Source organism: Saimiri boliviensis, chromosome 5 (assembly GCF_048565385.1).
Source record: "Saimiri boliviensis isolate mSaiBol1 chromosome 5, mSaiBol1.pri, whole genome shotgun sequence".
Classification (NCBI taxonomy): Eukaryota; Metazoa; Chordata; class Mammalia; order Primates; family Cebidae; genus Saimiri; species Saimiri boliviensis.
Genome location: NC_133453.1, coordinates 125765757 through 125779728, shown reverse-complemented (window position 1 = coordinate 125779728; position 13972 = coordinate 125765757). Strand labels below are relative to the sequence as shown.

Below are 13972 nucleotides of genomic sequence, written 5' to 3'. Positions count from 1 at the left end.
CTCCGGGCGCGCGCACGTCCCCCCTCCAGGCGCGCGCACGTCCCACCCGGGAGCGCGCACGTGCCCTCGGGCTGGTCCAGGTGCTCTCGGGAACTATGGCGGGGAGAGGGGCCGGAGATGACAGTTGCGGGGCTGACGAGGGAGAGGGCGGTGGTGGTTGGCAGATTTCTCTCTGGGAGGAGAGTTCGTTTGCATGAGTGGCGTCTGTGCTGCTTGAAAACTCCTCAGTGGGGATGACGGTACTGTGGTGAGAGCAGGGTGAGAACAGAAATTTGTGGTAGAGGAGATGGGTGAACACCTGAGCGCCAGGTGAGTCCTAAAGATAAAGAGCTACGAGTAAGACTCCAGCTATATCAGTAAATGAGCAGAGAAAGATGCAGGTGCTTCCAACGAGGGCGCACCGGAAAAGGGGTGGAGATGCCGAAGGGTAGAACTCAGATGTTGGCTGCACTCCACTAAGTGTATGGAGGGCTAAGGTTGCGTCTCCCGAGCTCCAGAGCCTCAGCATTCAATGCTGTTTCTTGAGTGAATGAAAGGAAGACGTGGCTATCACACCCAGGCTTCCCAAGAGCGTAGGAAGCAGAAGAGAGAAATTTGAGGAGTAAGTGAGGGTCCCTGTTTGTTGGTTAGCAGACCTCGGGTGTATGACTTTCACCGACTCCACTGCTATGTATTTTCAGTCTGTCTTTGTAATGGCAGTTTTTTTTTTTTTTTTTTTTGGTCAATAAAATGGCAGCCATATCCTGTCGTGAAGGCATGTTCTAAAGAGTTTTTGGGGACTCATTTTTGTTAGACACGAGGGGAAGAAAAATTTAATGTCCCCAGAATAAGTACATATTTGTAATTCTTTGGTAAGTCAGACTGATGATCTGTCTTCCCAACATCATGTCTCCGAGATACTGGTGGATATTTGGAGACTTGATGTTCGTTGGAATCAGTTTTACCGTCAGGCTTTCTTAATTATCCTTCACTGTTCTATTATCCATTATTTACTTCAATTCAAGGTACCCATGGGTTAAAGCAGTAAAGCAAATATGCTCATTTCACCCATCTCTTCATGTATGTAGGTGTGCATGACGGAATCTATACAGATATTAATTTGTTCTTTCAAGCAAATATTTTAGCTATTACGAGGAAGCACTGCTGGGTGTTTTAGTAGATATAAAGGATATAGACTCTTGTCCTTACTATGTAGTTGTTCAAAATTTAGCTAATTCATTCACATATGTTGAACAGCTATGTAGTGCACACGTGGCCATGCACTGGGTTGTGGAGATGAAAAAGATAGGATTGTTGCTCTAAAGGAGCAGAGAGCCTAGGAGAGGAAACAGACATGAATAAAGAATTGCACTGAAGCCAGATATATGATAAAGGTAAACACCAATGTTGTAATATTGTGGAAACTAGCCTTGGGGAGGGGGAATTGAAAAGCTTTCTATTTTTTTTTTTTTTTTTTTTTTGAGATGGAGTCTTGCTCTTGTTGCCCAGGCTGGAGTGCAGTGGCATGATCTCTGCTTACTGCAGCCTCCTCCCCCCGCCCCGCCGCCAGGTTCAAGTGATTATCCTGCCTTAGCCTCCCGAGTTGCTGGGATTACAGACACCCCCCACCATGCCCAGCTAATTTTTTTTTTTTTTTGGTCTCTTTAGTAGAGATGGAGTTTCGCTATGTTGGCCAGTCTGGTCTCAAACTCCTGACCTAGTGATCTGGAGTTTGCAGTGCTGGGATTGCAGGCATGAGCCACTGCACCGGGCCTGGAAAGCTTTCTATAGGAAAATGTTTGAGATGAATTTTGGAGAACAAGAGATGAATTTTGTCAGGTGAAGGGAAAGATGGGATAGGGGAATGTGAGTAGGGATACTTAGGCAAGAGATGACAGAATACAGTTTAGCATGGACTTTGGAACTACACAGATCTGGGCTTAATCTGGCACCATTGTTTTTTAACTCTATGGTCTTGGACAAGTCTCTCAGAACCTTTGGTTCCTTGTCTATAAAATGGATAATATCACTCTTGTAGGTGTATTGTGAGAGTTAAAGAGGTGTGTAAAGGGATGTATTCAGTGCTTTACTTATTTTTTGATGCGTCCTTTAGGAAGAGTACACTGGCAGTATTTGGATAATGGGTTGAGGGAGGAAGGGAGAAAAAAAAGTACAGAGACCAGTGAGGGGCTGTTGTGCCAATTCAAGTGAAAGATGAAAAAGATTCCATTTCCTCCTGTTTACATAGACTATACCCTTTAGGATTTCCAGCAATATCTGGCTTCAGGATGCTGCCTGCTCCTGGCTGTTAACTCAGCCTTGCCTTATTATTACATTTTCATCAAGTATTTTCACACAGGGAGTCTATAGCACCATTCGTCATCTGGTGGATGAATCTCAAATCTATGTCTTCATCCATGCCAACTGGATATCCATCTAACCTAAATTTTTGAGACGTTTACATAGTTACTTTAATTGTATCTCAAATTCATGATGTCCAAACTTTAACCGAATATCCATAATACTTTCAGCTTAGTACTTGACAAAGTAGAGAATTCCAATTCTCTTTCTTCTTGCATCAAACCGGCTTGTTTCATGATTTTCTTCATTGTGTTGTGAATGACACCACGTTCTCTATAAATTACACTTAATAAATTCAACGAAAAATTAAAAAAAAAAGATGCAAACGAGAGCATGGGTAGTGAAGAAAGGTGGGGAGGTAGGGGTGGGGGAGGCGGAAAGGAGGCAGGTGGGAGACTATTCAATGAGAAACAGCAGGACTTGGCAACTGATTGGAAGAGGTTAGAGAATACTGGAAGGGGAGGGGAGTGACCTATGATTTCAAAATTTAGAGCTTTGATATAATGATGTTTAACCTTGGGCATAAGGAATGTAGGAATTGGAACAAATTTTGGAGAGGCATGGGGTAAATAAAGGTGAATTCAATTTCTAATCTTCTACGGTGTCTTTGTCCACAGAAGATTAGAATTCATAAACTATAGATGGGAATAGTAGCTACATAGATACAGAATTACTGACAATAGAATGACAACTGAGACATAGAGGAGAGAGAAAAATTAAAAAGCAGACCCATGACCCTCAGTAATAAATACATTAATGTTCTACAGCTCTTACCACATACAAGAAACTTTAATATTCTTTTTTTTTTCCTGAGACAGAGAAAGGCTGTCACCCAGGCTGGAGTGCAGTGGTGCAATCTCGGCTCGCTGCAACCTTTGCCTCCCAGGTTCAAGCGATTCTCCTGCCTCAGCCTCCCAAGTGGCTGGAACTACAGGCACATACCATCACACCCTGCTAATCTTTGTATTCTTTGTAGACTTGATGTTTCACTTTGTTGGCTAGGCTGGTCTCGAACCCTTGACCTCATGATCTTCCTGCCTTGGCCTCCCAAAGTGCTGGGATTACAGGTGTGAGCTATTGCACCCAACTTGAACTTTAATATTTTCTATTCTGTTTCATTTAAAAATTCTGATTGTAGCCCACTGTTGATTTCCTGACTGACCAATGGATCATTGCTGGAAACATCAGTGTACTGTGTAGTGTTTTGCCATAGTGAATGCTCAATAAAGGTGTTAAATTATGTTTTTCATTTAGAAAAGCATATTTATTCTTAATTGGCACTGTACCTTTTTATAATTTAGAAATTTGTCAGAGAAGTAATTTATATGGTAAAGAAATTCAGCTTTATGTCATATGTTGAGTCCATAACTAAGATGAGGAAATTAGTGCCCTTTTACTCACTATGTTTTCTACTCCCTTTGTCAGTTTCTGACATCTATATTTTTATGTTGTCAAATTTTGTAATATTTAAACTTTGTTCTGTAACTATGAGTCTAACTGAGCAGTATTTGTGACCGATTTCCAAACTTGAGATTTCAGGAAATAGTATTTACAGTAAAGAGTATTTACAGAAATACGTAAAGCACTGAGTTATTCCTTGTATTTTTGTTCTATAGATGGCATTCATCCTAGAACCAAGTTGTGTGATGAAATATGTAAGAAAAGACATAACTTTACGTCACTAGATACGTGTAGCCCGGAAGGTAATGCTCCAAGGGTCAGCACCAAAGCTTTCCTCTTTTCCCCCATAATGGCTCAAAACCATTCTCTGTTTCGCTTTGTTTTCATTTGGAGTATATGTCTAATTTAGTTCTGTATTTCTCCAGTAGCTTCTGATTGCCTTTATTTTTCCTTTTTGACAAATCAAGAATATACGTTTATCTTATCAATCAATTCTTTTTCGTTGTCTGTTAAAATAAATCCGCTCTCTTTTTGAAAACACTCCAGCTTCTTGCTTTTTGTGGTCTGGTTGCCTCTGGCCCATCGCACAGCCATTGCTCTGGGGTTCCTCCTTACTCCACTTCGGAGTTGGGGCTGCTTTTTGAGTCTAGCCTCTTTGTCTTTCTTGCATTGGTTTCCCTTCATCTTGTTCGAGTATATCTTCAGATAATTTTTTTTGAGGACGTATCTATGGGGGTGGTAAACTTTTTTTTTTTGCGACCGAGTTTCACTCTTGTTACCCAGGCTGGAGTGCAATGGCACGATCTTGGCTCACCACAACCTCTGCCTCCTGGGTTCAGGCAATTCTCCTGCCTCAGCCTCCCGAGTAGCTGGGATTACAGGCACACACCACCATGCCCAGCTAATGTTTTGTATTTTTAGTAGAGATGGGGTTTCACCATGTTGACCAGGATGGTCTCGATCTCTTGACCTCGTGATCCACCCGCCTCGGCCTCCCAAAGTGCTGGGATTACAGGCTTGAGCCACCGCGCCCGGCCGGTAAACTTTTAAATATACATTAGGAAATGTTTTACCCTTATACTTGATTGATAGTTTGAATTTCGAATTTAAAATGATTTTTCTTGTTCTGCTCAGCCCCCATGGCCCCTTGGCCCCCATTCAGTATGGAGACTAGTGTTTTTTTTCTTCTTCTTCTTCTTTTTTTTTTTTTTTTTGAGATGGAGTTTCACTCTTGTTGCCCAGGTTGGAGTGCTGTGTGGCGTGAGCTCGGCTCAACGTCTGCCTCCCGGGTTCAAGTGGTTCTTCTGCCTCAGCCTCTCAAGTAGCTGAAACTACAGCCATGTACCACCGTGCCCAGCTAATTTTGTATTTTTACTAGAGATGGGGTTTCACCATGGTGGTCAGGCTGGTCTCAAACTCCTGACCTCAGGTGATCTACCCGCCTTGGCCTTCCAAAGTGCTAGGATTACAGGCATGAGCCAAGTGTATCTCCTTTGATTATTTCTTTTCCTTTGTGTCTTTCTGGAACTCTTGTTAATCAGATAATAAAAATCATAGATTAATCTTCTCTGGTTCTTAACATTTTTTTGATTTTTCCTATTTTTGCCTTGTCCTCTACTCCAAGGCTTTCTCCTAAGTTGTTTTAATTTTGCTAATCACAATTTTAGTTCCCAGTGATTATTTCATAAATCTCTGATTGCTTCCTCCCCAGGGTAGTCTATTGTTTTAGAAATGCCTGTAATCCCAGCACTTTGGGAGGCCGAGGAGGGCAGATCACCTGAGGTCGGGAGTTCAAGACCAGCCTGACTAACATGGAGAAACCCTGTCGTTACTAAAAATACAAAATTAGCCGGATGTTGTGGCGCATGCCTGTAATCCCAGCTATTCGGGAGGCTGAGGCAGGAGAATCGCTTGAACCTGGGAGGCAGAGGTTGCAGTGAGCTGAGATCATCCTGGGCAACAAGAGTGAAACTTCATATAAAAAAAAAAAAATGAAAGAAATGCAATTATCTTCTTGAGTTTGTCTGAGAAAACGAATTAGAATTTCAAAAAATTACCTGTTATCTCTGTCCATTTTTTCTTCCCTTCTTGTTTTTTTTTCCCATCCATCTATTTTGTATTTTTCCTTTTCAGAACGTGTGATGATCTTTTATTGTCTGTACATATTTGTGAATGAAGGTATCATAGCTAATGGGGATTTCCTCTGTCTTTTATGGTTTGCTTTGGGATTCTAAGGGAGGAATGGATTCTGCCTGACCTGCATCCTTCTTCTCTGAGTGTTGTGACCTGCTGCTGTTTTGTCAGTAAAGTACTGTCCCCTCTACTCGTTGTCTTCCAGAAAGTAGTCAGGTCTCTGTTCTCTTATTCTCAGTACTGTAATGGTTTTTCTTTACCGTCATATAAATGGGATTTGAGGGAGGAAGATAAGTGTGTGCACAGTCTCACACTGAGTGTTAACTGATGTTTATTACTGCTTATTCAACTCTTGATCTTCTATATTCTGCTGTCAAGAGAGCAAAAAGGATACCTAACTTTCTCATATAGTACTTGGATGCCAATAGCCCCAGGCCTGCCCAAGTCTGGGTTTCACATTTCCTCTCTTTGCCTGTTTCAGGCCTCAAAACAATTTTGTAACTTTTCAGAGTGTGAGAGTTAACTTTCTTCCTTGAACTAGTTTGATGTGCTCTATCTACTTAATTTCTGTGTTTCCTTTTTTATTAGTAATAACTTGACTTTCCGTTCCTGTATCTTTCTGCCATTCATATTTATAAGCTACTTTTATGGCTTACAAATATGTAATAATAGCAAAAGTTCTAAGAAGTCTTATAAAGAATGAAAGTATTCTTTTCTTTTTAGTTTGGAGAACAGGGAAGAGCAGAAAAGGAAAGGAAAAAAAGAGAGCTGGCCAGGCACCGTGGCTCACACCTGTAATCCCAGCACTTTGGGAGGCCCAGGTGGGTGGATCACTTGAGCTCAGGAGTTCGAGACCAGCCTGAGTTACATGGTGAAACGCTGTCTCCACAAAAAAATACAAAAAATCAGCTGGACATGGTGGCATGTGCCTGTGGTCCCAGCTACTCTGGAGGCTGAGATGGGAGGGTCACTTGAGCCCAAGAGACAGAAGTTGCAGATTTCGCTACTGCACTCCAGCTTGGGCAAAAGAGGGATACCCTGACTTTAAAAAGAAAAAATGAAAAAAGAGAAAAAGAGAGCTAAGGGCTAACTTCTGAGTCTGGATAAGTTCCTGAGAATGTTGACATTTCTGTGATGAGCAAAGCTCAGTTCCCTTCTCCTGCCTGATAAATGATTCAGCTGAATATGGTTTCTTTCATCAGGATCTGCCCCCACCCCATAATTGTGAATATCTTAATATTCAATTGAACAGATGAATTTTAGGAAATGGAATGGGGTTGGTAGAGCTAAGAGAGAATTGTAAGACATGTTCTCTGCCTCGGAGAGCTCAGTGCCTGCACTGGTTAGGGATACCACATTTAGGGCACATGAAACAATTTGTGATCCATTCATGACAGTACATCATTATTAAGTTATATAGTAACTCTAAATGTAGTTAAGGGTTCTGCAGAAGTTAGGAAAAGTTAGGGCTTGCATTGGGCTTTAAATGGGTTGAATTTGGGAGGAGAGAGAAGCCTGACAATCCAAGGAGTGGGGGACCTTGTGGGAGCCAAGGTTCAGAGGTAAAGCAGACTGTAGGGGAAGCGTGTGAAATGACCAGAGACTACTCAAATGGGTAGGTGGGAATCAAGCCTGGAATTCTCTAGAAAGACAGCTTGTCTCCATAGTGGCCTTTTAGTGAGTTTTCACACCTACCAGAGTGGGTGTGCCAGGAAGGGATAAAAGGAGCAGGTAAGTGCTGGGTCCCAAACTAAAAGCCTTCAGGATGCATCACTGTCTGACCCGCCATATCACTGTGCCCTTTTTTTTCTTTATAATATTTAAAGAAATTGGAGAAGGCTGAGAGAGAAAGGAGGAACTGTTGAGGGGAGTTGCTAAATTTAGTCTTGGAAATATAATGGCTATCATTTCCCATTTAGGTGATTGCCCACAGTCAGTATCAAAAGTCCCAAAGAATTTCCATCTTTCTGAGCATGCAAGATGAAATTGAGACAGAAGAGATCATCAAGGACATTTTCCGGCGAGGCAAAATCTGCTTCATCCCCCGGTACCAGTTCCAGAGCAATCACATGGATATGGTGAGAATAGAATCACCAGAGGAAATTTCTTCACTTCCCAAAACGTCCTGGAATATTCCTCAACCTGGCGAGGGTGACATTCGGGAGGAGGCCTTGTCCACAGGTGAGTATTATGGTGTTAGGATATTGTTAGATTCTGACCGGTCGTTAGAGCTCAGATCCACCTGTCATGTGTGGGTCAGTGGAAGTCACTTTTCCTGTAGGGATTAATTTGTATTTTACCTGTGTGTTCCAAGACACCTGTATTACCTGGTTTAGGATGTGATGCCTTTTGAAAACTGTGAAGTGTAAAAGAATAATATAGTTGATTTCTCACATATTGTTGCCCTAACCTTGTGGATTGGATTGTATATTTTCCCTTAATAATTATTTCCTGTGGTTTCAGTTATGGTTGGCTTGCTAATGAGCATATTATTATTAATGCTAATGAGCACTTATATCTCCAACTTAGACCTGAAAACTACTTTCTGGACATCTCTACTTGGATGTCACATGCACATCCCAAACATGAGATGTTCCAAACTGAGTCCTTGTCCCCTCAACCTCGACTGCCTACTGTGTGTTTATCTCAGGAGATGGCACCCCCAGCCACCCAGCTGACCCTTCCAGAAATGTCCAGGTCATCCTTGACCCCTCTTTCTCTTATGCCTCACATCTGGTCTATTGCTAAGTCCTGATGATTTTACCTGGTGCTTATTTCCTTAATCTGTCCATTTCTCTCCAACTCACTGCTACCACTGCAGTGTAAGCTGACATCTCCTGCCTGTGTTCCCGGAAAGGACTCCTCTCTGTTCTTTCTGTCCGTGGCTTGCATCCTCTCTTCCCTCTCTATTGGTTATTTAAAAGTAATTGAAACAAGATTTTGAAAACACAAGTCTGCTGCTTCTTTCCCCTCCTTAAAGTCTTTCTGTGACTTACTGTTGCCCTTAGGTTGAAGTAAACACTCCTTAATGAGATTCTTCCTGATCTTGGCCCTGCTTATCTTTCTATTTTCACAACTTTCTACTCCCTACTTCGTAGTCTGAATTCCAGCCACTCTGAATATCTCTGTTTTTTAACCCCACTTTGCCTTCTCTATTGCTGGGTCTTAATACATGCTGTTCTCTGGCCAACAGCTGCTTGGGAAGTTTTATCATTATGAAACAGGCAAAGAGCTGAAAGCAAAACAAGCTAAGGGCTTTTTGTTTAATATAATGCCTGAAACCCATCTTAGAGATATATATTTTTGACTAAGACTTAAATGGCTGCAAAGAAGCCCCAGCACAACTTCATGCAGTCTTTGCTCAGTTTCTGCCCCTTCCAACATAGCACCATGGCCTATAAAGTCAGTATGATGGAGTGGGAGGGGAGAGGGTCAAGGACTTGTGACAGTAGGGGTTATGTACATTGCTAGCTTCACTTTCCCTGTATTATCCAATCTTGGGCTTTGCTAGATGTTTAGGCACCAAAAAGACATTCAGATCTACCTCTGTCATGTCCTGCATCAGTAGGCCAGATGAATGCCAGCATTTTAAAACTCTTTTCATATTTTCAAGGGGAAAGATTGCAAGCATTTTAAGGCAATGAAATAATAAGGGATACAGAGTGTTGGAGAACAGTGTAGGCTTACAGATAAGGAAAGACAGGAAATTATAGCTACTGACTTTGTTCAAACTTAATGCAGCTACTCGCAGGCTTAAGGGTGGAACCCAGGATACTGTCCCAATCCCAGTGACCCTGTTAACAGCTCCTCCAATGCTTGCATCATCTATAATGTGCCTGCTAATTGAAATTTTACTTGGTTTTCTCCAGTAACCAATTCCTCTAGAGGCAGCTCATTCCTTTCAGAACAGCTCTGTTGCTTCTAGAACATCTTCCTTGGGTTGAGCTAAAGTCTGTCACTTTGAACTTCCCTGCATTTTTTCTAGCTCTATTCAAGTATAGCAGTGAAAAGACTAAGGAAGAAGCATGATTTTTCCTTTTAACTTATTTGCACTTCCTGGTTAGGATAACCTCAATCCAAATAAGTGAGTCAATCATTTATGTATGGGTTGATTTAGTTTTTTTTTTTTTGAGGTGGAGTCTCCCTCTGTCGCCAGGCTGTAGCGTAATGGTGCGATCTCAGCTTAGTGTAACCTGCCTCCTGGATTCAAGTTATTCTCCTGCCTCAGCCTCCCGAGTAGCTGGGATTATAGGCTTGTGCCATGACCCCTGGCTAATTTTGTATTTTTACTAGAGACAGAGTTTCACCATGCTGGTCAAGCGGTCTTAGACTCCTCAGATGATTTTCCCACCTTGGCCTCCCAAGGTGCTGGGATTGCCGGCGTGGCCCACTGTACCCAGCCTATATATGGTTTTTAGCATGTCATTTGGCATGTAAGAGCCATCGAATAAATGGTAATTTATTAATTTTAAGCAAGGAAGTCAGAATTATTTATTATAACATAAACTCATTACTACCCAAGTGGTTAACATTTTGATAATTTTCAGCAGGTATTTTCACACATCTACTTTGTGTCAGACACTATTTTAGGCATGGAAAGATAAGGTCCTGATTTGAAGGGACTCACTGTAGCTGGTGAGACACAAAATGAATGTAAACAGAATATTCTAACCTGTAGTATATGTCAAATATAAGTGTCAAATGAAAAGATACTGAATATTAAAAACATAGAAATTTAGAATATGGTCCTGAATCGAAAAAAGTCCTCTAAGAAAAACCCCACAACTGGTTGTTCATTTGTTTTCTCCTCCATAGTACTTTATTCATGCTGTAGTTTTGGTAACAGTGGCTTTCTTCCCCTCATGCATTTTTCGTTGCAGGTATTTGCAATCTGGGTTGTAAAGGGATAGGGGATTTTACCAGTAGTTTCTCAAAACTGCAGTCTGGGGTCAAAGCTCACTGCTGTTGTTTATGGAAATGTTTGAGTAGGCAGTCTCGGCTGCTTGTTATCTCCTAATATCACACTCTGTGCTGTGGATTTCTACTTGTATCAGCAACTTAAAATGTGGCAACTTCAGTGCTTAAGCATAAATCTAGCTTCACTGCGTTTGTGACAAGCTGATCAGAGTCAGACTGTCCTTGGTGTAGCCTTTGTTGTCTGTTTATCTTTCTTGTTTGCTCACATTATCAGAGCTTAGAAGAGTGAGCCTTTGTGTCTTCAGTTGCAATTAAAAGTTCCTAAGCAAAAATTTCCCATGGGCTATTCTTGTATTACATAAATAGCAAAAGAAACAGATTGCTAAATGAAACAGAGGGTCTGATTCTTTCCCAAGTTTATACGTAAGATAAGGGCTGCTTGGGCAGTTCGATTAGCCAGGAATTTTTCCATTGCAAGTATACAGTCTGGTTCCACTTGACTTAAGCAAAAATGAGATTTTATTCGCCCAGAGACTGAAAAGTTCACAGAAGGGCTGGCTAGATCGGTGGCATCAGGAGCTAGTCTATCTCTGCCTTTTGGCTTTGCTTCCATCTATGTTAGTTTCATTTTCTGGTGCCACGTGGTGGCCCATGGCAGCTCTAATTCCATGGCATCCTTACTGCCAGCAATAAATAACAACTTTGTTTTTATTGTTCTGCTCCTAACTCTCCGTGACAAGTCCTGCTCCTAACTCTCCTTGACCCAAGCGAGCGTCTTGAAATTAATCACTATGGCCAGAGATATGGAATAGGCTGACTGGCTTAGGCCTGGGTCTTCTGTGCACCACCACACTCCAGAGTACCTTTTTGGCCGAATAGATCTGTATACCTGAGCAAACAGTGTTTTCTGCTGGCTGTTGCCAAAAGAAGGGACATTGGATGAAATCCAAACATTCAGGCCACTTTCTGGGCCTTACCTGCCTTTCTTTTTTCATTTTTTTCATTTTTTTTTGAGACGGAGTCTCACTCTGTCACCAGGCTGGAGTGTGGTGGTGTGATCTCGGCTCACCGCAACCTCTGGCTCCCAGGTTCAAGTGATTCTCCTGCCTCAACCTCCTGAGTAGCTGGGACTACATGATGGTGTGCGCCATCATGCCCAGCTAATTTTTGTATTTTTAATAGAGACGGGGTGTCGCCATGTTGACCAGGATGCTCTCGATCTCTTGACCTCATGATCCACCCACCTCGACCTCCCAAATTGCAGGGGTTACAGGCGTGAGTCACTATGCCTGGCTTCTTACCTGCCTTTCTACCTTGATACTTGTGCCTCCTTGGTACAATTTATATTTCAGCCAGAGCGGTCTGCTAGAAGACAGTATTTCCTAGTAATAGAGAATACAGATTTGAGAATCAGACTAGCCTGGATTTGAATTCTAGTTTTGCTCCTTTCTAATTGTGTTAGCTTGGGAAGATCACTTAACTTGAGTTTCAGTCTTCTTACCTGTAAGTGGATTCAGACCTACCGTATATATCTGTTATGGAGCTTAAATGAGATAATCTATGAATAGTGTTTGACACATAGTAGGTGCTCAGTAAAAATGCCCTTGTTGCTACTGTGGCTGCCGTTGTTTTTGCTGCTGTTGAGTGGTCAAGCATAGCATAATGTTATGTGCTTTACTGTGAAAGTGATTTTATTTATACCATTTTCCAGACTAGAGTGTATTGTGTTTCTTCAAGATAGTCTCTTCTAGTCTGCTGCTTAAGGTCACTAGCTTTGGAGTCAGACTGATCTGAGTTTGAATCTGGCCTTTACCACTTGGGCAGAATTAGTTAACATCTCAAAGTACAAATTTCCCCATCTGAAAATTGGAGATAATTACAGTACTGACTGTGTTGTTGAGAGGATAAAGTAAGATGATGTGTGTAAAGTGTCTAGTACAGTTTGCCATGTAGTCAGCAATCAGTACATCGCAGTTATTAACAATAAGCCGAATTGTTTTTCCCCCAAACCTTCCCTGGCTACCTGCAATGTACTAGTCCCTTTCTTCTCTGATTCTTACGTCTTTGGCACTTTACATATATTACCGTATATGTTTTGTTAATTCTTTTTGGAAGTATGTTCCTTTTCTTTTATTTCTTTTTTTCTTTTTGAGATGAAGTCTCACTCTGTTGTGCAGGCTGGGGTGCAGTGGCACGATCTTGGCTCACTGCAACCTCTGCCTTCTGGGTTCAAGTGATTCTCCTGCCTCAGTCTCCTGAGTAGCTGGGATTACAGGCACACGCCACCATGCCCAGCTAATTTTTGTACTTTTAGTAGAGACGGGGTTTCACCATGTTGGTCAGGCTGGTCTTGAACTCCTGACCTCGTGATCCTCTTGCCTTGGCCTCCCAAAGTGCTGGGATTATAGGCATGAGCCACTGCATCCAGCAGTATATCCCTTTTCTTTGCTGATAGACTTAGACTCTTAGGAGCAGAGGCCTTCTTCTAAATCATTTGTATCCCTGGTGTCTAGTCATGTGGTTTATGTTGTAGACTTTCGTAAAAGTTTCCTGAGGTGAAGCTAACAGTTTTGAATTCAAACAATGCCTGTATAAATGAGTAGTTGACCAACACTTCATAGCTATGAGGATGTTGAATATTGGCCCCCACTCTCTTCTGGCTTGTCAGGTTTCTGCCAAGAGATCCACTGTGAGTCTGATGGGCTTCCCTTTGTGGCTCCCCTTAGCATTTTTTTCTTCATTTCAACTCTGGTGAATCTGATGGTTATGTGCCTTGGGGTTACTCTTCCTGAGGAATATCTTTGTGGTGTTCTCTGTATTTCCTGAAATTGCATATTGGCCTGCCTTGCTAGGTTGGGAATGTTCTCCTGGATAATATCCTGAAGAGTGTTTTCCAACTTGGTTTCATTCTCCCCATCACATTCAGGTACACTGATCAAATGTAGATTTGGTCTTTTCACATAATTCCATATTTCTTGGAGGCTTTGTTCATTTCTTTTCACTCTTTTTTTCTCTATTCTTGCCTTCTCATTTTATTTCATTGAGTTGATCTTCAATGTCTGATATCCTTTCCTCTGCTTGATGGATTCAGCTATTGAAACTTGCGTATGCTTCAGAAAGTTCTCGTGCTGTGTTTCTCAGCTCCATAAAGTTGTTTATGTTCTTCTCTAAGCTGGTTATT

General features: G+C 41.8%; 1 protein-coding gene across 7 annotated transcripts in view; it reads left to right on the top strand.

The window, feature by feature from the left end:
• MTHFS (methenyltetrahydrofolate synthetase) overlaps positions 1-13972 on the top strand; it is a 296448-nt gene that overhangs the window by 353 nt on the left and 282123 nt on the right. For 2 of the 7 annotated variants that reach the window (XM_074399920.1, XM_039480074.2), the window contains exon 2: positions 7794-8055. In XM_074399920.1, the coding sequence (XP_074256021.1) occupies positions 7794-8055 (262 nt within the window). The other 5 variants (XM_074399924.1, XM_074399923.1, XM_074399921.1 and 2 more) reach the window with 5 other exon arrangements.